Here is a 23,591-nt window from a genome sequence, read left to right as displayed (position 1 = left end):
CGGTTGTATAGCGCATGTATTGAGGAAATGGATCAGACGCATTGCGATTATCACGGCAGTATTTGGATGTATTGTTAATGCATCGCGCACGTGTTGCTCGTGCACAGCATCTGCATTACGGTCATAAAAGAAGCACCTTTCGGCATCACTATTCACACCAACACCACAGCCTCTGGAGCAATAGCTGGACTCAGACAAGTTGATCTCAGAGTTGTTCATGTTGTCATGCAAGGGTTAACTGTTCATGAGTTTAGGGAGGGGGGGGGGTGTGAGACAGTGTTTTTTTTTTTTTTTTTTTTTTCAAAAAGAGAGATTTCAGTGTGAGTTGCGGCTAAATAGCAACTCTTCCTTTTGTTGGTGTTAAATGAAACTCCTGACAGAGAATTGAGATCCACGGCTGACTTCTCTGCAGCTGGCGATTTACAGTATGTTGTTGGATTGCAGCAGCTATTACGTCTTTGGGGATCTCCACAGCTGGACTGGCACTGACTGGCAGGTATGTCGCTTTCTGCCTCATAGAGTACTTTGGGTTTACGTGACGTGTTTGTTATGTAGTTGAAGATTGTCCGCAAATCAGCTGCACAGCAGATGTAATCCAAACGCTTTATCCGTGGCCAGTCTGTATGCATTCACTACAACTTATTTTAGTTTGTGATGTGGACATGATAGGCACGCAATATATCCATTTTACACACTGTCCCAGTCCGCTGCCAAGCCGCAAATCCCCGTCTGTTGCGGATATCAGCGGCTAACTGTTGTGTGGGCCGCTGAAGAGGAGGTACTGCTGGCCCACCACCACAAGATGGCGCCCTGCTTGAAGTGCGGGCTTCAAGCACGAGAGGGCGTCGGAGCGACCAGGAGTGACAGCTGTCACTCATCATCCGTACCAGCTGTCACTCATCCACTACACATCACCACCACCATAAAGGCCGGACTGCAACTCCACCTCCCCGCCGAGAAATCAGCTACCAATCAGGTAACTTCTCTGCTGACTTACAAAATAACAATCTGAACTTCTTTGCAGCCGTTTTCCTGTGGTGTGTCCTTATCTGTGGGATTGGCGTTTGGTGTGATCAGCGACGGCTTTGCCTCACACCCCAAACCAGATAAGTGGTTAAACAGGAGCTGCACGAGTGTGTGATTGGAGGTGGAGGGGGCTCCCTCCTAACTAAACACTGACTGTGGGATTACTGAGTGTGCGAACTCACACTCATCAGTACTCTCTCTGTTCTCTGCCGGTCTGACTGCTGAAGACAGTGGCCACCTGGGGCGCAGGGCTTGGCGGCTCCGGTGTTCTTCAGATCCGTTGGTGGTGGAAGCTGTGTGGGATCCGGCTCTTCTCTCGCCAGACGTCTTCTATCGTCGAGCCTGCCCACACGTCACCTGGTGTATAATTGACATTCCACCATATTGTTATTGTCTGTACTTCGTTGTGCGATTCACAACATTAAATTGTTACTTTTTGGCTTATCTATTGTCCGTTCATTAACACCCCCTGTTGTGGGTCCGTGTCACGACACTTTCACAACACTAATGGCGGATATACAGTGCATAGCGTCAGTATGTATTGAGTATGTAAGGCAGATGTCATCCGCAACCAAAATTTTGTGCAGCTCAAAAATATTGGCAATGAAAAACGTGCCTCTGTGGATAATTGTGGACGTGTGCGGGTGTCGGCTGACTCATACAAGCATGTTTCATGGATATTGTGGATGTTTGGCGAATATGAGCCAATTTTGTGCACAATCCATACGAAAATCTTCTTAAACGCCAGTGGGACCGGGCCTTAAGTCAAGTCTGCACGTCAGCCTCCTGCCAGGGCTGCCCTTTGTCACTGGTTCTGTTCATTACCTTTATGGACAGGATTTCTAGGCGCAGTCAGGGTATAGAGGGGGTCTGTTTTGGGAACCACAGAATCTCGTCTCTGCTGTTTGCGGATGATGTGGTTCTGTTGGCTTCATCAAATCAGGACCTTCAGCATGCACTGGAGTGGTTTGCAGGTGAGTGTGAAGCGTCCAGGATGAAAATCAGCACCTCCAAATCCAAAGCCATGGTTCTCGACCGGAAAAAGGTGCTTTGCCCTCTTCAGGTTGGTGGAGTGTCCTTGCCTCAAGTGGAGGAGTTTAAGTATCTCGGGGTCTTGTACATGAGAGAGGGATGGATGGAGTGTGAGATCGACAGACGGATCAGTGCAGCATCTACAGTAATGCGGTCGCTGTATCGGACTGTCGTGGTGAAGAGAGAGCTGAGCGGGGGGCAAAGCTCTCGATTTACCAAATGATTTACATTCTGACTCTCACCCATGGTCATGAGATTTGGCTCATGACCGAAAGAACAAGATCGTGAGTACATGCGGCCGAGATGAGTTGCCTCCGCAGGGTGACTGGGCGCTCCCTTAGAGATAGGGTGAGGAGCTCGGTCACTCAAGAGGAGCTCGGAGTTGAGCTGCTGCTCCTCCTGGACGTCTCGCTGGGGAGATGTTCCGGGCACGTCCCATTGGGAGGAGGCCCCGGGGAAAAGACCCAGGACATGCTAGAGGGACTACGTCTCACAGCTGGCTTGGGAACGCCTCAGGGTTCTCCCGGAGGAGCTGGGGGAGGTGTGTGTGGATCGGGAGGTCTGGGCGGCTTTGCTTGAGCTGCTGCCCCCACGACCCGACCTCGGATGAAGTGGAAGAAAATGGATGGATGGATGGATGTTGTTGCAGCCTTATTCCAGAACTGAGAAAATACTTTTTCCCTCAATATTCTACTCACAGCACCCCATAATGAGAACATGAAAAAGATTTTTGTTTTTTGCAAATTTATTAAAAATAAAAACTAATAAATCATATTACATAAGTGTTCACACCCTTTGCTCAATACTTTGTTGATGCACTTTGGCTGCAATTACAACCTCAAGTCTTCTTGAATATGATGCCACAAGCTTGGCGCACTTATCTTTGGGTAGTTTTGCCCTTTCCTCTCAAGCTTCATCAGGTTGGATAGGGAGTGTAGGTGCACAGCCATTTTCAGATCTCTCCAGAGATGTTCAATCGGATTCAGGTCTGGGCTCTGACTGGGCCACTCAAGGACATTCACAGAGTTGTTCTGAAGCCACTCCTTTGTTATATTAGCTGTGTGTTCAGAGTCACTGTCCTGCTGAAAGATGAACCATCACCCCAGTTCGAGGTCAAGCGCGCTCTGGATTAGATTTTCATCCAGGATATCTCTGTACATTTCTGCATTCATCTTTCCCTCAATCCTGACTAGTTTCCCAGTTCTTGCCACTGAAAAATATCAACACAACATGATGCTGTCACCACCATGCTTCACTACAGGGATGGTATTGACTAATTGATGAGTGGTACCTGGTTTCCTTAAGACATGACTCCTGGTATTCATACCAAAGGCTTCAATCTTTGTCTCATCAGAAAAGAAAAGTTTGTTTCTCCTGGTCTGAGAATCCTTCAGGTGCCTTTTGGCAAACTCCAGGCAGGCTGCCATGTGCTTTTTACTAAGGGGTGGCGTTTGTCTGGCCATTCTACCATACAGGTCTTTTTGGTGGATTCCTTCTGGAAGGTTCTCTTCTCTCAATAGAGGAATGTTGGAGGTCTGACAGAGTGACCATCGGGTTCTTGATCACCTCCCTGACTAAGGCCCTTCTCCCTCTATTGCTCAGTTTAGACAGGCAGCCAGCTCTCGGAAGGGTCCTGGTGGATCCAAACTTCTTCCGTTTACACATGATAGAGGCTACTGTGCTCACTGGGACCTTCAAAGCAGCAGAAATGTTTCTGTACCCTTCTCCACATTTCTGCCTCAAGACAAGCCCATCTCAGAGGTCTGCAAACAATTCTTTTGACTTCATGCTTGATTTCTGCTCTGACATACACTGTTAGTTGTGGGATCTTATATGTAGACAGGTATGTGCCTTTCCAAATCATGTCCAATAAACTGATTTCACCCCAGATGGATTCTAATTAAGCTGTAAAAACATCTCATGGATGATCAGTGGAAACAGGATGAGCTCAATTTTGAGCTTTTGAGCTTCATGACAAAGGCTCTCTCTCTCTCTCTCTCTCTCTCTCTCTCTCTCTCTCTCTCTCTCTCTCTCTCTCTCTCTCTCTCTCTCTCTCTCTCTCTCTCTCTCTCTATATATATATATATATTAGAAATGACAGTGCTATGTTAAAGGTCTCCAACCATAAATACTATATTTTACTGTACTGTATTTAATGTAAATAGATTAAGAGAAATAATGATTCTTCTTCTTTTGTCTTTGCCTCAGTGTATCTTTGTGATAGTGCAAAAGTCAGTGAAATTAGTCAGTGTATGCTTACGTTTGTGGGATTTTATGTAGCAGCTGACACTACTACTCAGAAAAATTGTGACTGGGGGTTGGTGGAGATGCCCGTTGAAATGATGGTTGTCTAAGGCGGGGGGCTCCTTTACTACCCTTTTACACTACCATGAGTGCATGTACCTGTACTAGTGGGCCAGCGGTGTCTTCAGTGAGGTCAAAACCCTGTGGCATCAGAACACCTTTAAAGATTTTACACAGACAGTCGCCATACCATATCGCCTACAGTTTTCCACCAGACTCTTGCTGCTCACTCTCAATGTGCCGACTCTTCTCTCACTCTCACACTCAGTCACACCTGAGACTAATGAGGAGCTAGGTCACTGTGAATTAAAACACAGAAGTTTAATTATGTGATTAGTCTCTTTATATTCCATTTTCAATGCTTTTTTTCCGTTATCTTATTATTAGCTTTGTGAATAGTGGATTTAATTGTCACTGTTCTATTTTCTGATTTGCCTTGAGCATTTTATAGACTTAAGATATTGATGAAAGTCGTTGCATACATTCTCTGCCAACCTTATTTAACAAAAGCTCATTTCTGCTACTCTGAGTATTATTGGTTTGAAGGTAACACCTATAGTAATTGTGCCACAGCTTTAAAAGAAGAGCGGTATCTGATCAGAGTTTGAAGAATGCTTAACAGTAGTTACATTAAAATGCAAAAATGTTTCCTATGGTTACACTTTCCAGAAGGTGAGACATATGTGTAAAGTGTGAATACACAATCGTGAATATTGTCTTGTTTTATACGCAACAAACGAACTATGCACAGTATGGCATGGATCTGAGTGGTGTGGAACACATGGGGAGCTATAGCTACTAAACAGACAAGGCTACTTTCATGGCAACCTTATTTCCTTACATAAAGCACCATGAATAATGCTGAACTGTCTTAGATGGTCTGTGCACACTTGTAAGGAAATGATCCCTACAAGTCCACAAAAGGATTGATAGGAAGGATAACAGTCCTCTCTTTCTGCCACACAGGTACACCAGTGACACAGGTGACAGCAACTGATGCTGATGACCCCGTGTATGGCAACAGCGCTAAGCTGGTCTACAGCATACTGGAAGGACAGCCATATTTCTCTGTAGACCCGAACTCTGGTAAGATGTAAAGTGATTAAGTGTATTAATCATTCATTCAGTCATTCATTCATTTTCTATAGTCGCTTACTCCAATTAAGGGTTGTGGGATTGCTGGAGCCTATCCCAGCCTTCACAGGATGTGAGGCTTGGTGCACCCTGGACTGGACACCAGTCCCTCACAAGGTCACATCTAGACAGACACATTAACGCAGAGTGCTTATCCTCGGATTTGAACCGAGAATCTAATGATCTCAAGCCCAACGCCTTAACCACTAGACCATCACCTACCCAGAAGGCACATTCGCTCACTGAGCATCCTCCAGTGGTAATCTATATTATGGCATCCATTTGGCTGAGTGTTGGGTTGTTGACTTTGGTTAATAAATTAGGAGATATTCACTGAAGCATGTCTTTTGAGTCTTGTCTGTTTATATGTGTATCAGTCCTATCATAGAGTAGCAACCTTTTTGGGGTTTACCCCTACACCCTCATGATCCTTAACAGGATGAAGCTTGTTCAGAAAATGAATGAATGAATGTCTTTTGGGTTCTGATACTGTGTTTGGAAATTGAAAAAAAAAAACAGCTCTGTTGCTGATTTACCACTCTACTGCTTTGGGATTTAGGTAAACAGTTAATAATAATAATAGTGGTAATAATAATAATAATAATAATAATAATAATAATAATAATGGCCTTTATTGTCATTGTTACATACATACAACAAAATGTGTCATCTGCATTTAAACTATCCTAATGACAGTTAGACACAATCCAACCACAGACCGGCAGCCGGAGACCAACTCCATATGTAGAGATGCTGCTTTGGTCAGGGGCAGAGAATGGCACAGACTCTAAATAAGCATGTTTTTGATTGTGGGAAGAAACCAGAGTTCCTAGAAAAAAATCCACAAAGACACGGGGAGAACATGCAAACTCCACACAGAAAGGACCGGGTGAGAAGTGATCCCAGGTCTTGCTGTTATATTATGAATTGATATTAACAGTTCTGTTTGTAATTTTGTAAAGCTGCTTATATTTTAGGTAGACCAAACATTTGTTTATTTATTTGTTTATTAAGTTGCCCTGAAAGGTTAAACAAACAAACAACAACAAAAATTTATGTCCCTATTACAATAACTGGTTGTAAAGTTGGGGAGTCTTCAAGGTTTCAAGCAAGTATGTTTTAGTAAAACATAGATAGCAGTGTTCTATGTGTTTTGACCGGCGCCTGGTTATATCACACGTTTGTTGTGGAATCACAGCATAGCAAACAGAATTTTCTGTTTTGTAAATGCCTTTTTTTACAAATGAAAATGACAAATGACATATTTTACAAATACACATTTATTTGTAAAATGTTCAAACTTCAGAATGAGTGCATTATTTTAAAATTAAAACATATGTGTTATATTTTCACTTTGTACAAATGACAAGTTGACATTAAACTATCTGGATTAATTTGGTTTATAAATGAAAACCATAGGTCAAACCTGATTTCCTTTTGAGGACTTGACTGGACATGTCTGGACCGCTGTGTGTTGTGAATGTAAGTAACTATTCCTTACAGCAGTGGGCAGGGTGCACAAAGACAGAAGTGCTGACTCATTAGTTGGGTTTGTGATCATCTTTGATTCTAATCAGAAGTATTGGCAGTGCTTAAATGCAAAACCGGCTTGTACTGGAGACAATACTGAAAGTTAGCAGTTAGCTGTAGCTTCTGCTCATTTTTTTTAGTGGTTTATTGACTTAGTGTTATAAAAGTTAACTTTTCAGTTAGCTGATTAGCGGTTATTGAAGCTACCTTTTTGGTTAGCTGTGCCCACCACTGTCTAAAACTGAAAATGCTGTTTTTGGAACCTAATACCACCTCTGGAGTGATTTATAAGACATTTAGCGGAGGTTAGCATGTGTTCTAATGCCCGGTAATGCTAATGTAACAACTGCTAATTCAAAGCTAACTTGCTATGGGTTAAATTTGTCTTATTAGGACCTGAAAATGCATAGAGAGTGGTCTACAAATATTCTTTGGTTTGCACAACTTCTGCTCTGGTGAAAAGGTCATGTAAACACACACACAAAGCCTCCTGCAGACGTCATTAAAACGTAATATTGTTTATGATTGATTGATTGATTGATTGATAGCGAGGCTTTATTGAACATGTACAAATTGTATGTAAGACAATAGGATTTTAATAATTAATGAAACAACTGCAAATTATAAAGAACACAATGCTCATACAGCCAAGGGTATTTTAGCATTGCATTATTTTTTTTCAAGTTATCATGGGAACAACAATCAATACTATGTTCTGTAAAATGAACATCGCTTAGAGTGTTTCCTAAATGGAACAAACCAACCAAAACTTTGATAGGATAATATAGTGACTGTACAGGGTAAATTATTTGACTTAAAAAGAAAGCAGTTTCATTGTGGCTATCTGGGTTATTAGATTTCCACATGTACATTCTTAATATTAACACAAGCTATGTAACCTGACTTTTAGTCAGATACGTCCTCCCATTCAGGGAATCTGTAGAAGAAATTAATCGTCAAAATATCAATAAATCATTGCTATACCATTCCTCATATCAAGTTTTGTTTTGTTTTGTTTTCATCCTGACACAATCTCATACGTAATAACACTTGAGTTTAGTATTTTCTGGCATATCTCTACTGTAGGTTTAAATGAAGCAGAGACATGCAGAGTGAAGAAAGGGGAAACAAATGTGCGAGACATAGTGAGTGGTTACTTTTAGTTGATATCTTCGCTGTACTGTTGTAGCTGCAGGTTGTACAGCTTCCAGCGGGTTGTGATGCCACAGCTTCCTGCTAATTAATATGCATATGAATATGACTGCAATTATGTAGCCTCATCCATTTTCACCAAGGCTGTGAGGGATGATATTATGAGATGCAAATGCAGAGGGAGATGACAATGTTGATTTTAAGTTTTAAAGTTGTGAAAGATTAAGACTGCAGGTAACCATCTGTTGTTTTTAAATAATCTCCATATGAGGATGGAGTTTAACTAAACCTGCGAGACTTGCTGGTATCTCCAACATTACCCCTTGCAGCAGTGCAATGCATCAGGCACAGTCAAGCAGCATGTCAGGACCACCAAAAAAGCTTCATATTAACTACCTCCACCAAGGAGGAAATATGATCAGTGATGTTTGTCTTTCAGTAGGATTATGCAACAACGACAGAACCAATTTACATGAAACAAGATGGAAGGGTGATGTACGGACTGAGGAGGAGACCATTAACTTTGGGAGCAGATGCGATTAACATTGCCACATAGGATGATTTTGTGGAATTTTGCCAATTTCTCATAAATTATACCATCCTGAAAAAATTGTTGTCATCTATATATATATATATATATATATATATATATATATATACAGTGAGGAAAATAAGTATTTGAACACCCTGCGATTTTACAAGTTCTCACTGTATATATGTCCCAAAAAATATGCAACATTTTATCAACAAAGAAAATGGTCAAAGCATATGTCTAGGAAATAAATGTATGACTAGATAGAAAGCTGAAAGGTTGAAATTTTTCATACCAATGTCAATATTGGCCCTGCATTTTGTCAGTCTAGCATAAAGTCGCTGCACCTGTTTGACACTCTTGGTCTGGTGCCAAAACTCAATAATTGTTCGCTGTAGTATGGTTAATCTTGGTATTTTCCTGAGTCTTGCTTGGAATCAACATGAACTTCAGGGTCTCTGCAAGTAAAAAAGAAACATAAGTGGTTAGGTTTGTAGCATTTAAGGGTCAAACCGAGTGTTTTAAATGTTGTATATTTTTTGGGGACACCCTATATATATATATATATATATATATATATATATATATATATATATATATATATATATATATATATATATATATATATATATATATATATATATATGGGTGATTCTTTAACTACAGGCACTATTGGCCTTGTAAATGGAATTTCCACCACACCATTGCCTTACAATATAAAGCACCTTGGGGCAACTGTTTGTTGTGATTTGGCACTATATACATGTGCTCTGATGTCACTGTTTATCTCCATAGAAACTACTCAAACAATCTTTCATACAAACTGTTTAAAGGGACATTACAGTGTTGTGGTGGAAATTACGGCTGATATTTTATTCAGAGATATTTTAAAACATTAGAAAAAACGTTTTTTTACCATTCAATTTTATCATTGAAGATCAAAAGTCTGGGTGTGGGACAAGCACAAAACGGCAATATTTGCATATAATGATGCTGAAAAAAGGTGAAAAAGTCATCATAGACTACTAGAACAAAGTTCTTAAAACACTTTCATTGTAAAGATAACTATAAAAGTGTGAAATTTCCCCTTTTTTCTGTTTTTCATACAATATGATCAAAGGACATTATAAGTGCCCATAGTCTAAGAATCACCCGTATATATATATATATATATATATATATATATATATATATATATATATATATATATATATATATATATATATAATATAATATATATATATATATATATACAGTGAGGAAAATAAGTATTTGAACACCCTGCAATTTTGCAAGTTATCCCACTTAGAAATCATGGAGGGGTCGAAAATTTTCATCTTAGGTGCATGTCCACTGTGAGAGACATAATTTATGTGTATGTTACTGCTGCAAATAAGTATTTCAACACCTGTGAAAATCAATGTTAATACGAGGAAAAACAGGAAAAACACCTCCGTGTTGATAACCATTTGTAAAAACCAGGCGGCTTTTGATGGCTTTCAGTTGAGTGAGTATCTGAGAAACTGTTTAACAGCTGGACATGTTCCAACTTGTCCTTAAGGCTTCCAACAGAGGTGTTTTTCCAGTGGCGGCGCGCTGTGCCGGCTGCCTGCTGATGCGCCAATCCGTCCACACGTCTTTCATTAGAAAATCTCCTTTAACAGTGGAATGTCCGGATAATCTGCTGATCCCGACCTCTTCTGAAAGTTCTCTGTTCTCTCACGACGCCCTGGGTCAACAGAGGCTTAAATTTGGAGGTTTTCAGCTTGAAACAGGCTGACGACGGAGCCTCTGAGCAAGGCGCGTCGTCCCGCTCCATGGGAAGTCCTTAAAGCAACAGTAACACTCCATAATCTCTCATCAGCCATTAAAATTTTCACCGAAAACCAACCAGCTGAATTTCTCGAATGGTGTCCACTTCGATGTGCCTCACAGGTTCTGAAAAAATTTTGATAAAGCAAAGCGCCAGTCTCTCAGCAAGTTGTCAGACAAAGGGATTTCGACGGGAGGGGTGGACCACTCCTCACTCAAAGCCTGCCCACAGGTGAATGACGTAACTGACAGCATGCCTCGCATGCCCACGAGGGTTCAAGCTTGTCTGATGTAATCGCATGTGATTCAAATCCATATAGTTTTTGAAAAAAATAAAAAGGTCTGTTACTTTTCTCACAGACCTCGTATATGGTACAATAGCCTTTGTTTGCAATTACAGAGGTCAACCGTTTCCTGTAGCTTCTCACCAGGTTTGCACACACTGCAGCAGGGACTTTGGTCCACTCCTCCATACAGATCTTCTCCAAATCTTTCAGGTTTGGAGTTTCAGCTCCCTCCAAAGATTTTCTATTGAGTTCAGGTCTGGAGACTGGCCAGGCCACTCCAGGACCTTGAAATGCTTCTTATGGAGCCCTCCTTAGTTGCCCTGGCTGTGAGTTTGGGGTCACTGTCATGCTGGAAGACCCAGCCATGACCCATCTTCAGTGCTCTTACTGAGGGAAGGAGGTTGTTTGCCAAAATCTCGCAATACATGACCCCATCCATCCTCCCTTTAATACGGTGCAGTCGTCCTGACCCCTTTGCAGAAGAGCACCCCCAGAGTATGATGTTTCCACCCCCATGCTTCACGGTTAGGATGGTTTTCTTGGGGTTGTTCTCATCCTCTAAACATGGTAAGTGGAGTTGATTCCAAAAAGCTCTATTCTGATCGCATCTGACCACATGACCTTCTCCCATGCCTCCTCTGGATCATCCAGATGGTCACTTGTGAACTTCAAATGGGCCTGGACATGTGCTGGCTTGAGCAGGGGGACCTTGCTGCCCTGCAAGATTTTCAACCATGACAGCATCATGTGTTACTAATGTAATCTTTGTGACTGTGGTCCCAGCTCTCTTCAGATCATTGACGAGGTCCACCTGTGTAGTTCTGAGCTTTCTCAGAATCATCGTTACCCCACAAAGTGAGATTTTGCATGGAATCCCAGACCGAGGGAGATTGACAGTCATCTTGTGTTTCTTCCACTTTCTAATAAATAATCATAACAGTTGTTGTCTTCTACCAAGCTGCTTGCCTGTTGTCCTGTAGTCCATCCCAGCCTTGTGCAGGTCTACAGTTTTGTCCCTGGTATAGACAGCTCTTCAGTCTTGGCTATGGTGGACAGGTTGGAGTGTGATTGATTGAGTGTGTGAACAGGTGTCTTTTATACAGGTAACAAGTTCAAACAGGTGCGATTAATACAGATAAAGAGTGCAGAATAAGAGGGCTTCTTAAAGAAAAATTAACATGTCTGTGTGAGCCAGAATTCTTGCTGGTTGGTAGGGGATCAAATACTGATTTGCAGCAGTAACATACAAATAAATTATTAAAAAATCATACATTGTGATTTCCGGATTTTTTTTTTTTTTTTTTTTTTTTTTAGATTATGTCTCTCACAGTGGACATGCACCTAAGATGAAAATTTCAGACCCCTCCATGATTTCTAAGTGGGAGAACTTGCAAAATTACTACTATTATTACTATAATTATTACTATTATTAATAATAATAATAATAATAATAGTAATAATAATAATAATAATAAGAAGAATAATTTCACTTCTAAAACATGCAGAACAAGTTGGTGAACATTGGCGATGATCGCCGTGAAGCTATGAGTAATGGTGTCCGTGTGGCGGCATGCCAAATATCGACCCTTCGCCATGAAATTGCATTCTTCCTTTTGACGGTTTTATCATTCCACTTCTGAAACATGCAGAACAAGTTGGTGAACGTAGGCAATGATCGCCGTGAAGTTACAAGTAATGGTGTCCATGCGGCGCCATGCCAAATATTGCCCCTTCTTCCTTTTGACAGCTTTAATTTTGTCATATCATCATGAAAATTGATACACAGGTCAACCATGACAACCTCTTACAATTCATAGACTGGCATCCTCTCCAGGTTGTACCCCGCCTCACGCCCTATGGCTGCTGGGATAAGCTACAGCTCCCTCCCATGACTGTGAACTGGAGTAATCGGGTATAGAAAATGGATGGATGGATAATAATAATAATAAGCTTAGACCTTACTCGTGTGAAGCGCCTTGAGACACCTTTGTTGTGTTTTGACACTTTATAAAAATTATATAAAATTTACTATATAAAATTTAATTAATTTAACTATATATACTATGCTGAGAACAGCTGGCTCATTCTTCTGAGCTTCTTCCATGCTGTGCTTTCTGCTGCTGTATGTGGTTCTGCCCCAAGTGGTGAACAAAAAGCGAGCAGAGGCAGTGCCAACATGCTGCAGCACAGTAGCAAAACCCTGAAGAGGGTCCGTGGTTTTTCATGAAACATGTCTCTGATGGTAATCAAAGCCACTTTTGGTTTATTTTATCTTATCATAGAAAATGAATGTGTGGATTAAACAAAGAATTATATTAGATTGCATTGTACTGCAACATATGGAATATTGCTGAATCGTATTGTTCCATAATATACTGTTCCTGAATCATATCGTAATATGTATTTAGATATACACACACACACACACACACACATCTTCAACCGCTTAGTCCAATTAAGTGTCACAGGGGGCTGGAGCCTATCCCAGCAGTCACAGAGTGTGAGGCAAGGTACACCCAGGATAGGACGCCAGTCTGTCACAGGGCCACAAACAGACAAACAAACACATTCACACCCACTTGCACACAGACAATTTAAAGATTTCAATCCACCTAACCCGCATGTCTTTGGTTGTTGGAGGAAACCGAAGCACCTGGAGGAAACCCACGCAAACATGGGGAAAATATGCAAACTCCACACAGAAAGGCCACAGATGGGAAATGAACCCATGACCTTCTCATTGTGAGGCAACAGTGCTAACCACTGACTGACTGGTTGAATAAAGTAGGCCAGATCTCTTATGCAATAAAATAAAATAATAAAAGCAATATTATAACATGAGTTGACAAAACTAATAATGCACAAGGCATAATCTGTCATCATGCATAAAATTTCAAATTCCAGACTGCATCTTTGATTGTGTTTTCATCTCACTTTTTAACATGTGTCTGTAAGCAGTATGATTAAATAATTGTGAAATTACATTAATAAGAAATGAGATGGAAATCAACTGCTCACAATTTGGAAAATAGAACACAATAAACAAGCTCAAAGAAAGTAAATCTCGCAAATTTATGCACATAATTAGGATGAACACTCTGTTGAACACAGAAATCGTGCTTGTCCTCAGTGCCATAGGCATTACAATCTCGAACCATCTGCAACTGGAACGTGATGATAGCGAAGGCACTGAATGGACAGTTTAAGGATTAGCATTCAGGCTTTGTGCAGCTATAGAGCTCATGCAGATGGCTCATTCAAGTGAGCCAGATGTTTTAATGAATGTTAATGAAAAATAAAAGGTAACAGGGAAAACAACCATTAGAATGCATTGACACTTACAACACCACGTTGGAAATGGAAAGACTTCAATAAATAAATAAACATCATGCCCCAATTCATCACTTGGTTAATGGTCGGTGGGGAAAAAAAAGTTGAATCAAATATCTATGGAAATGAGTGTTTGTCGATCCTCCCTTTTCGGTGATTGGAAATTAATTTGAATAATTAATGATGATCAACACAGATGAGAGTTGCTTCTAGCAGGATGACTGACGCATGTGGGTACGGGTCTATGAGTGAGTTTGACACACTTGTGCCGCTGTTTTTATTGATGTAGTCATTTGTTTGTGTGACAACAAGGGAGGTAAAATCACCTCATTAACGTGTGCTAAAATCTGATTGGTGATGCCTTGTTAGTAGGGGAAATCAGTAGTATACTGTATGTCTATGTTACTAAAATGCATTTTAAGCATTCATATATGGATTTTTTTAAATTAAAAATTCCTTGAGAATACATACCTTTTTACCAGAGGTGGGATGAAGTCACCAGCAAGTCACTCTCAAGTCATGAACCGGCAAGTCTCAAGTACAGTCCCAATTCAAGTCTAAAGTCATAATGACCACCAGTTGTTTGCAAGTTGACTTCAGACTTGACTTGGGACTTGCAGATTCATGACTTGAGAGTGACTTGACACTGACTTTGTCCCACCTCTGCCTTTTACTCATAATCTATGCTGGTGTTTCTAGGACTCTACAGAAAAAAATTCCTGTAGAGTCCTGGTTTGCAGGAGTATTCCTGGTTTTCCATTTATCCCTGATCTACTCATACCAGATCAGCTCAGTCAGGCGTGTTCAGCCAATGATCAGTGTGGAGTTAGAGCAGGTAGAAATGGAATTGTTCACTACTTTGGGTCACAAGGACCAGAATTTGGAAACTAGAGTTTCAGCACTGTGAGATTAGTTCATTTTTTTGGCATAAGGCTTATCAAGATGACTTCCCATTGCTGGAGTGTCCTCCTCTTTTTTCTTTTTTCACACCACATAATTCTGAGTGTAAAATTAGTCATGGATGTGTTTTTGGCATAATATGCAAATACAGATGTCTCTTCTGTCTGCTGTACATTCTCATCCTACTTGGTGAAGCTGTATAAGGCTGATCCTTCGGCAGGGATGTTAGACATCTTCAGTGCCAGTGTTCTGGTGCCTGATCTTCCAGTCAGTTGGGAATCAACAAATGTTAGTGAGATCAGAAAAGCAGCAAAACAGCAGAAAAACTCCAAGGAGCCATGGACCTGGAGCTTAACTCATCCAGTCACTCGGATGCTGTTCTTCTGGTATTGCAAACAAGCTTTTTTCAACCTGGGAGGCAAGTTCCATCCTTACAGACTTTGCAGACCAGGTACCTTAGTGTTAAATGAAATGATTGCCACCCGAAAGATGGGAGTTAAATTCCCTCTAGCAACTTGTTTGTGTCTTTGGATGACACAGTCCATCTGCAGTATTGGCTGAAGAATTAAGGTGCGATATACTAGCGTTCTGTCTAAGGAGAGTCGTGGACTTTTATCCAATTCACACTACTTTTTTTGGGGATTAATGCCAGCTTGATGGGCTTCAGGTGTTGTGAAAGTGTAGGAACACGGACCCACAACAGGGGGCGTAAAATGAACGGGCAATGGATAAGCCAAACAGTAACAATTTAATGTTGTGAAGTGCACAACGGAATACAGACAAATACAGTTTTGGTAGTACAGACAATTATATGTTGAGTGACGTGTGGGTAGGCTTGAGGATAGGAGACGTCCGTCCAGAACCAAGCCGGATCCCACACGGCCTTCACCGCCAACAGACCTGAAGAACACCGGAGCCGCCAAGTCCTGGATCCACAGGTGGCCACCGTCTCCAGCTGTCAGACCTGGTACTGCTGGCAGAGAACAGAAACAGTATAGATGAGTGTGAGTTCGCACACTCAGTAATTCCACAGTCTGTGTTCCTTTGGGAGGGAGCACCTCCACCTCCAATCACACACTTGTGCAGCTCCTGTCTAACCACTTATCTGGTTGGAGTGTGAAGCGAAGCCGTCGCTGATCACACCAAACGCCAATCCCACAGATAAGGCAACACCACAGGAAAATGGCTGCAAAGAAGCTCAGACTATAAGTCAGTGTTAAGTTCAGCAGATAAATTACCTCTTCTGGTAACTGATTTCTCGGCGGGGAGGTGGAGTGGCAGTCCGGCCTTTATTGTGATGGTGATGTGTGATGAGTGACAGCTGGTGCTGATGATGAGTGACAGCTGTCACTCCCGGTTGCTATGACGCCCTCTCGTGCTTGAAGACCGCACTTCAAGCAGGGCGCCATCTGGTGGTGGTGGGCCAGCAGTACCTCCTCTTCAGCGGCCCACACAACATCAGGACCTTGACTTGAATGTATGAGGTGGACCAGTACCCAAATAAACCACCTTGGGGCAATAGAGATAATGTGACTTGACTTTAAGATTTACCAATTGTCACCCTGGGTGGTTGACATCCATGGCCCAAGGTGAATCCAGAGTGTTGCTTCCAGAGCTGATCTTACGTGACTTTTCAAAAGTTCTTCTGATACCTATCCATATGGATTAAACTGCACAATAAACATAATTTTGCAGTTGCTTCCATTATTTATGTTGGAAGAAATTTCCAAACTGTTAATAATGAAATTATGGATGAGATATGTGATATATGAAGGGCGATTGAGAGGTTTTGAGCCTGACCCATAAAATGGAGGGCGTGGTTTGTCATCTTTTACATTTTGAGAAGCCAACATTTCTCAAGAATGTGTGAAATTTTGACTCAGTGGGTGCAGTGTTGAGAAATTTTGTTTTCTCAGAATGCAAAAGATGGAGAACCAGAAGCTTCTCAATCACCCCCAAATCTATGTAAAGGTGGACAGTCCAAAAAAACAAACAAACAAAAAACATGGCTTCAAATTTATGTTACATCTCCCGGGAAAATCTGTCCAAAGGACAGAAAATACTACCACAGGACATTCTAACCCTTTCTGTGTTTTTCATCATATCGTCGCACATACTCATTGTCTGAGGCAGCTTAGGACCGAGGCAGGGTGTCATGCCAAAGCCTGGCTTTTATGAGGGGTTTTATATTCATTTGATGATCCTGCGGGCCTCTGTTTCCTGAGTGGATTATCCGTATATGCCAGTGCTGAGCTCTTTTTATATTCATCGCTGTGGCAGAGTCAATAAGGTCCATTCTGCATACAATATTCAAGATTATACAAGACAGACAGCATAATTCACACTCAATCAGAATACTAATGAATGCAGTCGAGGAACAGCACATCTTAAAACAAACATAGTGCTGGTGCAAGCTGGTTCAATCCAAACTGGAAAAAACAAACTGGTTTCTTTAATTTTGCTCAATGCAAATTTTCTCATGTCGGTGGCTGCACCATCAATATAATTTCCACAGTTGTTACCACTGGAAGCACATTATCTTGTGATCACCTTCAGTTCTACATAACGATGGGATTAGCTGGAGTACAAATTGTTTTGTTGTTGTTGTTTGTTTGTGAAATCCTTTGACATATATACCAAAAGGTATCACACATTCATGATCAATAATAATACAACTCCTGGCAAAAATTATGGAATCACCGGCCTCGGAGGATGTTCATTCAGTTGTTTAATTTTGTAGAAAAAAAGCAGATCACAGACATGACACAAAACTAAAGTCATTTCAAATGGCAACTTTCTGGCTTTAAGAAACACTATAAGAAATCAGGAAAAAAAAAATTGTGGGCAGTCAGTAACAGTTACTTTTTTAGAACAAGCAGAGGGAAAAAATATGGAATCACTCAATTCTAAGGAAAAAATTATGGAATCATGAAAAACAAAAGAACGCTCCAACACATCACTAGTATTTTGTTGCACCACCTCTGGCTTTTATAACAGCTTGCAGTCTCTGAGGCATGGACTTAATGAGTGACAAACAGTACTCTTCATCAATCTGGCTCCAACTTTCTCTGATTGCTGTTGCCAGATCAGCTTTGCAGGTTGGAGCCTTGTCATGGACCATTTTCTTCAACTTCCACCAAAGATTTTCAATTGGATTAAGATCCGGACTATTTGCAGGCCATGACATTGACCCTATGTGTCTTTTTGCAAGGAATGTTTTCACAGTTTTTGCTCTATGGCAAGATGCATTATCATCTTAAAAAATGATTTCATCATCCCCAAACATCCTTTCAATTGATGGGATAAGAAAAGTGTCCAAAATATCAACGTAAACTTGTGCATTTATTGATGATGTAATGACAGCCATCTCCCCAGTGCCTTTACCTGACATGCAGCCCCATATCATCAATGACTGTGGAAATTTACATGTTCTCTTCAGGCAGTCATCTTTATAAATCTCATTGGAACGGCACCAAACAAAAGTTCCAGCATCATCACCTTGCCCAATGCAGATTCGAGATTCATCGCTGAATATGACTTTCATCCAGTCATCCACAGTCCATTGCTTTTCCTTAGCCCATTGTAACCTTGTTTTTTTCTGTTTAGGTGTTAATGATGGCTTTCGTTTAGCTTTTCTGTATGTAAATTCCATTTCCTTTAGGTGGTTTCTTACAGTTCGGTCACAGACGCTGACTCCAGTTTCCTCCCATTCGTTCCTCATTTGTTTTGTTGTGCATTTTCGATTTTTGAGACATATTGCTTTAAAGTTTCTGTCTTGATGCTTTGATGTCTTCCTTGGTCTACCAGTATGTTTGCCTTTAACAACCTTCCCATGTTGTTGGTATTTGGTCCAGAGTTTAGACACAGCTGACTGTGAACAACCAACATCTTTTGCAACATTGCGTGATGATTTACCCTCTTTAAAGAGTTTGATAATCCTCTCCTTTGTTTCAATTGACATCTCTCATGTTGGAGCCATGATTCATGTCAGTCCACTTGGTGCAACAGCTCTCCAAGGTGTGATCACTCCTTTTTAGATGCAGACTAACGAGCAGATCTGATTTGATGCAGGTGTTAGTTTTGGGGATGAAAATTAAACAACTGAATGAACATCCTCCGAGGCCGGTGATTCCGTAATTATTGCCAAGGGTTGTAGTTACATTTATATAGGACTTTCTCATAATTCAAAGCACTAACCAAAATAAACTCCAATCATAAAATAATGAATGAAAGTAGACTAGAATAATGCACAAAATCCCTAATTAAACAGCTGATAATACAGTAAAAAAGATGTAATGTGTTGGGAAGGTGTCGTAGCACGGACCCACAACAGGGGGCGCAAATGAACGGACAATGAATAAGCCAAAAAGGTGACAATTTAATGTTGCGATAATACACAACGAAACGTACTGTAATCTGCACAGTCAATTTAACACCAGGTGACGTGTGGGCAGGCTCGAAGATAAAAGACCCCTAAAAGACCCCCGACGAGAGAGAAGCCGCGTCCCACACGGCTTCCACCACCAACGGTCTGAAGAACACCGGAGCCGCCAAGTCCCGAGTGAGTCCGCACACTCAGTAAATCCACAGTTAACGAGGGAGGAAGCGCCTCCACCTCCAAGCACACACTCGTGCAGCTCCTGTTTGAGCACTTATCTGGTGGGAGGTGTTGCGAAGCCGTCGCTGAACACCTCAAATGCCACCTCCACAGACGAGTCTCACCGACAGGAAAACGGCTACAAAGAAGAGTTTAGACAGATATACAGTCTTAAGTTCACAGAGAAGTTACCTTGGTAATGGTAGTCGATTTCTCGGCAGGGAGGTGGAGTTGCAGTCCGGCTTTTATGGTGGTGATGATGAACGAGTGACAGCTGGTGCAGAGGATGAGTGACAGCTGTCACTTCTTCTGGGTCTAGCGCCCTCTCGTGCTTGGAGCCCGCACTCCAAGCAGGGCGCCCTCTGGTGGTGGTGGGCCAGCAGTACCTCCTCTTCAGCGGCCCACACAACAGGACCCCCCCTTCAACGGGCGCCTCCTGGCGCCCGACCAGGCTTGTCCGGGTGTCGTGCGTAGAACTCGGCCAGGAGGGCCGGGTCCAAGATGAAGCTCCTCTTCACCCAGGAGCGTTCTTCAGGTCCATACCCCTCCCAGTCCACCAGGTATTGGAATCCCCGGCCCTTACGACGGACGTCCAGGAGCCTGCGGACCGTCCAAGCAGGCTCCCCGTCGATGAGCCGGGCAGGAGGCGGCGTAGGTCCAGGTGCACAGAGGGGCGAGGTGCGGTATGGCTTGATGCGGGACACGTGGAATACAGGGTGGATCCGCAGTGAAGCCGGGAGTCGGAGCTTCACTGCGGCCGGGTTGATGATCTTGAGGATATGAAACGGTCCAATGTACCTGTCCTTTAACTTAGGGGAGTCCACACAAAGGGGGATGTCCTTTGTTGAAAGCCACACCTCCTGCCCGGGCCGGTATGTGAGGGCCGGGGAACGTCGGCGGTCCGCATGGGTCTTAGCCCTCGTCCGGGCCTGTAATAGGGCAGAGCGGGCGGTCCACCACACCCGGCGGCACCTCCTGAGGTGGGCCTGGACCGAGGGCACACCGACCTCTCCCTCCACCAGTGGGAACAATGGGGGCTGGTACCCCAAACATGCCTCAAAAGGGGAGAGGCCGGTAGCAGACGAAACTTGGCTGTTGTGGGCATACTCGATCCAGGCCAGATGGTGACTCCAGGCCACCGGATGCGCAGAGGTGACACACCGAAGGGCCTGCTCCAACTCCTGGTTGGCCCGCTCTGCCTGGCCGTTGGTCTGGGGGTGGTACCCGGACGAGAGACTCACGGTGGCCCCCAGCTCCTTGCAGAAACTCTTCCACACCTGTGAAGAGAACTGGGGACCACGATCTGATACAACGTCCGATGGTATCCCATGCAGCCGCATGACGTGGTGGACCAGGAGGTCTGCCGTCTCCTGGGCCGTCGGGAGCTTTGGGAGGGCCACGAAGTGGGCCGCCTTGGAGAACCGGTCCACTATCGTGAGAATCACGGTGTTGCCCTGGGACGGCGGGAGGCCCGTGATGAAATCCAGGCCGATGTGAGACCAGGGGTGATGAGGCACTGGCAGGGGTTGGAGGAGGCCCGTCGTCCTCCGATGGTCTGCCTTGCCCCTGGCGCAGATGGTACAGGCCTGGACGTAGTCCCGGACGTCGGTTTCCAGGGATGCCCACCAGAAGCGCTGCTGGACTACTGCCACGGTCCTACGCACTCCGGGATGACAGGACAGCTTGGACCCGTGACAGAAGTCCAATACGGCAGCTCTTGCCTCTGGTGGGACGTACAGTCGGTTCTTGGGGCCAGTCCCCGGGTCCGGGCTCCTTGTCAGAGCCTCCCGGACGGTCTTCTCCACATCCCAGGTGAGGGTGGCCACGACAGTGGACTCGGGGATGATGGTCTCGGTGGGGTTCGACAGCCCCGCTTTGGCTTCTTCTTCGTGCACCCGGGACAATGCATCTGGTTTTTGGTTCTTGGTCCCGGGGCGATACGTGATCTGGAAGTCAAAGCGCCCGAAGAACAGAGACCAGCGGGCTTGCCTGGGGTTCAGCCGCTTGGCGGTCCGGATGTACTCCAGGTTCCGATGGTCCGTGAAAACCGTGAAGGGCAACGATGCCCCCTCCAGCAGGTGTCTCCACTCTTCAAGAGCCTCCTTCACCGCAAGAAGTTCCCGATTGCCGACGTCATAGTTCCGTTCAGCGGGGGTCAACCTCCGGGAATAAAAGGCACAAGGATGGAGAACCTTATCAGCCTCCACGCTCTGGGACAGCACGGCTCCTATCCCTGAGTCAGAGGCGTCCACTTCTACTATGTACTGGCGATCAGGATCAGGCTGCACCAGAAGTGGTGCAGTCGAGAACCGGCGTTTCAACTCCTGGAACACGGCTTCGCACCGATCCGACCAGGCAAAGGGGACCTTGGTGGAGGTCAGGGCAGTCAGGGGGCTATATACCTGACTGTAACCTTTAATGAACCTCCTGTAGAAATTTGCAAAGCCTAGGAACTGCTGTAGTTTCCTGCGGCTTGTTGGTTGGGGCCAATCTCTCACCGCCACAACCTTAGCCGGATCAGGGGCGACGGAGTTGGAGGAGATGATGAACCCCAGGAAGGACAAAGAAGTGCGGTGGAACTCGCACTTCTCGCCCTTCACAAACAGCCGGTTCTCCAACAACCGCTGTAGGACCTGACGTACATGCTGGACATGGGTCTCAGGGTCCGGGGAAAAGATGAGTATATCGTCCAGATATACGAAGACGAACCGATGCAGGAAGTCCCGTAAGACGTCATTTACCAAAGCTTGGAACGTCGCGGGGGCGTTAGTGAGGCCGAACGGCATGACCAGGTACTCAAAATGACCTAACGGGGTGTTGAATGCCGTCTTCCATTCGTCTCCCTTCCGGATCCGAACCAGGTGGTACGCGTTTCTAAGATCCAATTTAGTGAAAATTTGGGCTCCATGCAGGGGCGTGAACACTGAATCCAACAGAGGTAACGGGTATCGGTTGCGAACCGTGATCTCGTTCAGCCCTCTGTAATCAATGCATGGACGGAGTCCGCCGTCTTTTTTACCCACAAAAAAGAAACCAGCACCCATCGGGGAGGTGGAGTTCCGGATCAGCCCGGCAGCTAAGGAGTCCCGGATGTAGGTCTCCATTGATTCGCGTTCCGGACGTGAGAGGTTGTACAACCTACTGGACGGGTACTCAGCGCCCGGGACCAAATCGATGGCACAATCATACGTCGGTGCGGGGGAAGAGTGAGCGCCAGATCTTTGCTGAAAACGTCAGCAAGATCATGGTACTCCTTTGGCACCGCCGATAGATTGGGGGGGACTTTGACCTCCTCATTAGCCGTAGTGCCGGGAGGGACCGAGGATCCTAAACACTCCCGGAGGCAGGTTTCGCTCCACTGCGTGACAACCCCGGATGGCCAATCTATCCGGGGATTGTGCTTCACCATCCATGGAAAGCCCAAAATCACTCGGGAGGTAGAAGGTGTTACATGGAACACTATCTCCTCCCTGTGATTCCCAGACACAACCAAAGTCACTGGTTGTGTCTGATGCATGATTAATGGAAGCAGGGTGCCATCTAGTGCTCGCACCCGCAATGGTGTCGGCAGAGCCACCAGAGGGAGCCCTACTTCCTTTACCCATCTGCTGTCCAGCAGATTCCCTTCAGACCCCGTGTCTACCAGTGCTGGGGCGTGAAGGGTTAAATCCCCACAAAGGATTGTTACTGGGATTCGTGCAGATTTGCGGGGTTTTCCCGCGTGCGTGTTATGGCCCACCCTTAGCCCAGTTTCTAAGGATGGGCGTTGTAGTTTGACCGTTTGGGGCAGTCCTTCTGCATGTGCTCGCAAGAGCCGCAGACAAAACACTCCCCGCGGGCCAGCCTCCTTTGTCTGATATTTGATCTTAATTGGCCCTGCTCGTGTCCATAGCCTCCTCAGCAGGGGGAGCTGTAGCCACACGGAGCTCTCTGGCAGTGAAGCGTGGGGACGGCG

The 23,591-nt window shown here is 44.0% G+C and overlaps 1 protein-coding gene across 1 annotated transcript in view; it reads left to right on the top strand.

Annotated features, from left to right (window-relative positions):
- Positions 1-23,591, top strand: part of cdh8 (cadherin 8) — a 469,940-nt gene that overhangs the window by 348,496 nt on the left and 97,853 nt on the right. The window contains 1 exon segment of the mRNA XM_034185442.1: positions 5,329-5,448. Within this exon segment, the coding sequence (XP_034041333.1) occupies positions 5,329-5,448 (120 nt within the window).

The sequence above is a fragment of the Thalassophryne amazonica genome, chromosome 2, assembly GCF_902500255.1.
Source record: "Thalassophryne amazonica chromosome 2, fThaAma1.1, whole genome shotgun sequence".
In the NCBI taxonomy this organism is placed as follows: domain Eukaryota; kingdom Metazoa; phylum Chordata; class Actinopteri; order Batrachoidiformes; family Batrachoididae; genus Thalassophryne; species Thalassophryne amazonica.
The sequence above is the reverse complement of the archived record's forward strand: the minus strand, read 5'-3'. Positions and strand labels throughout refer to the sequence as shown.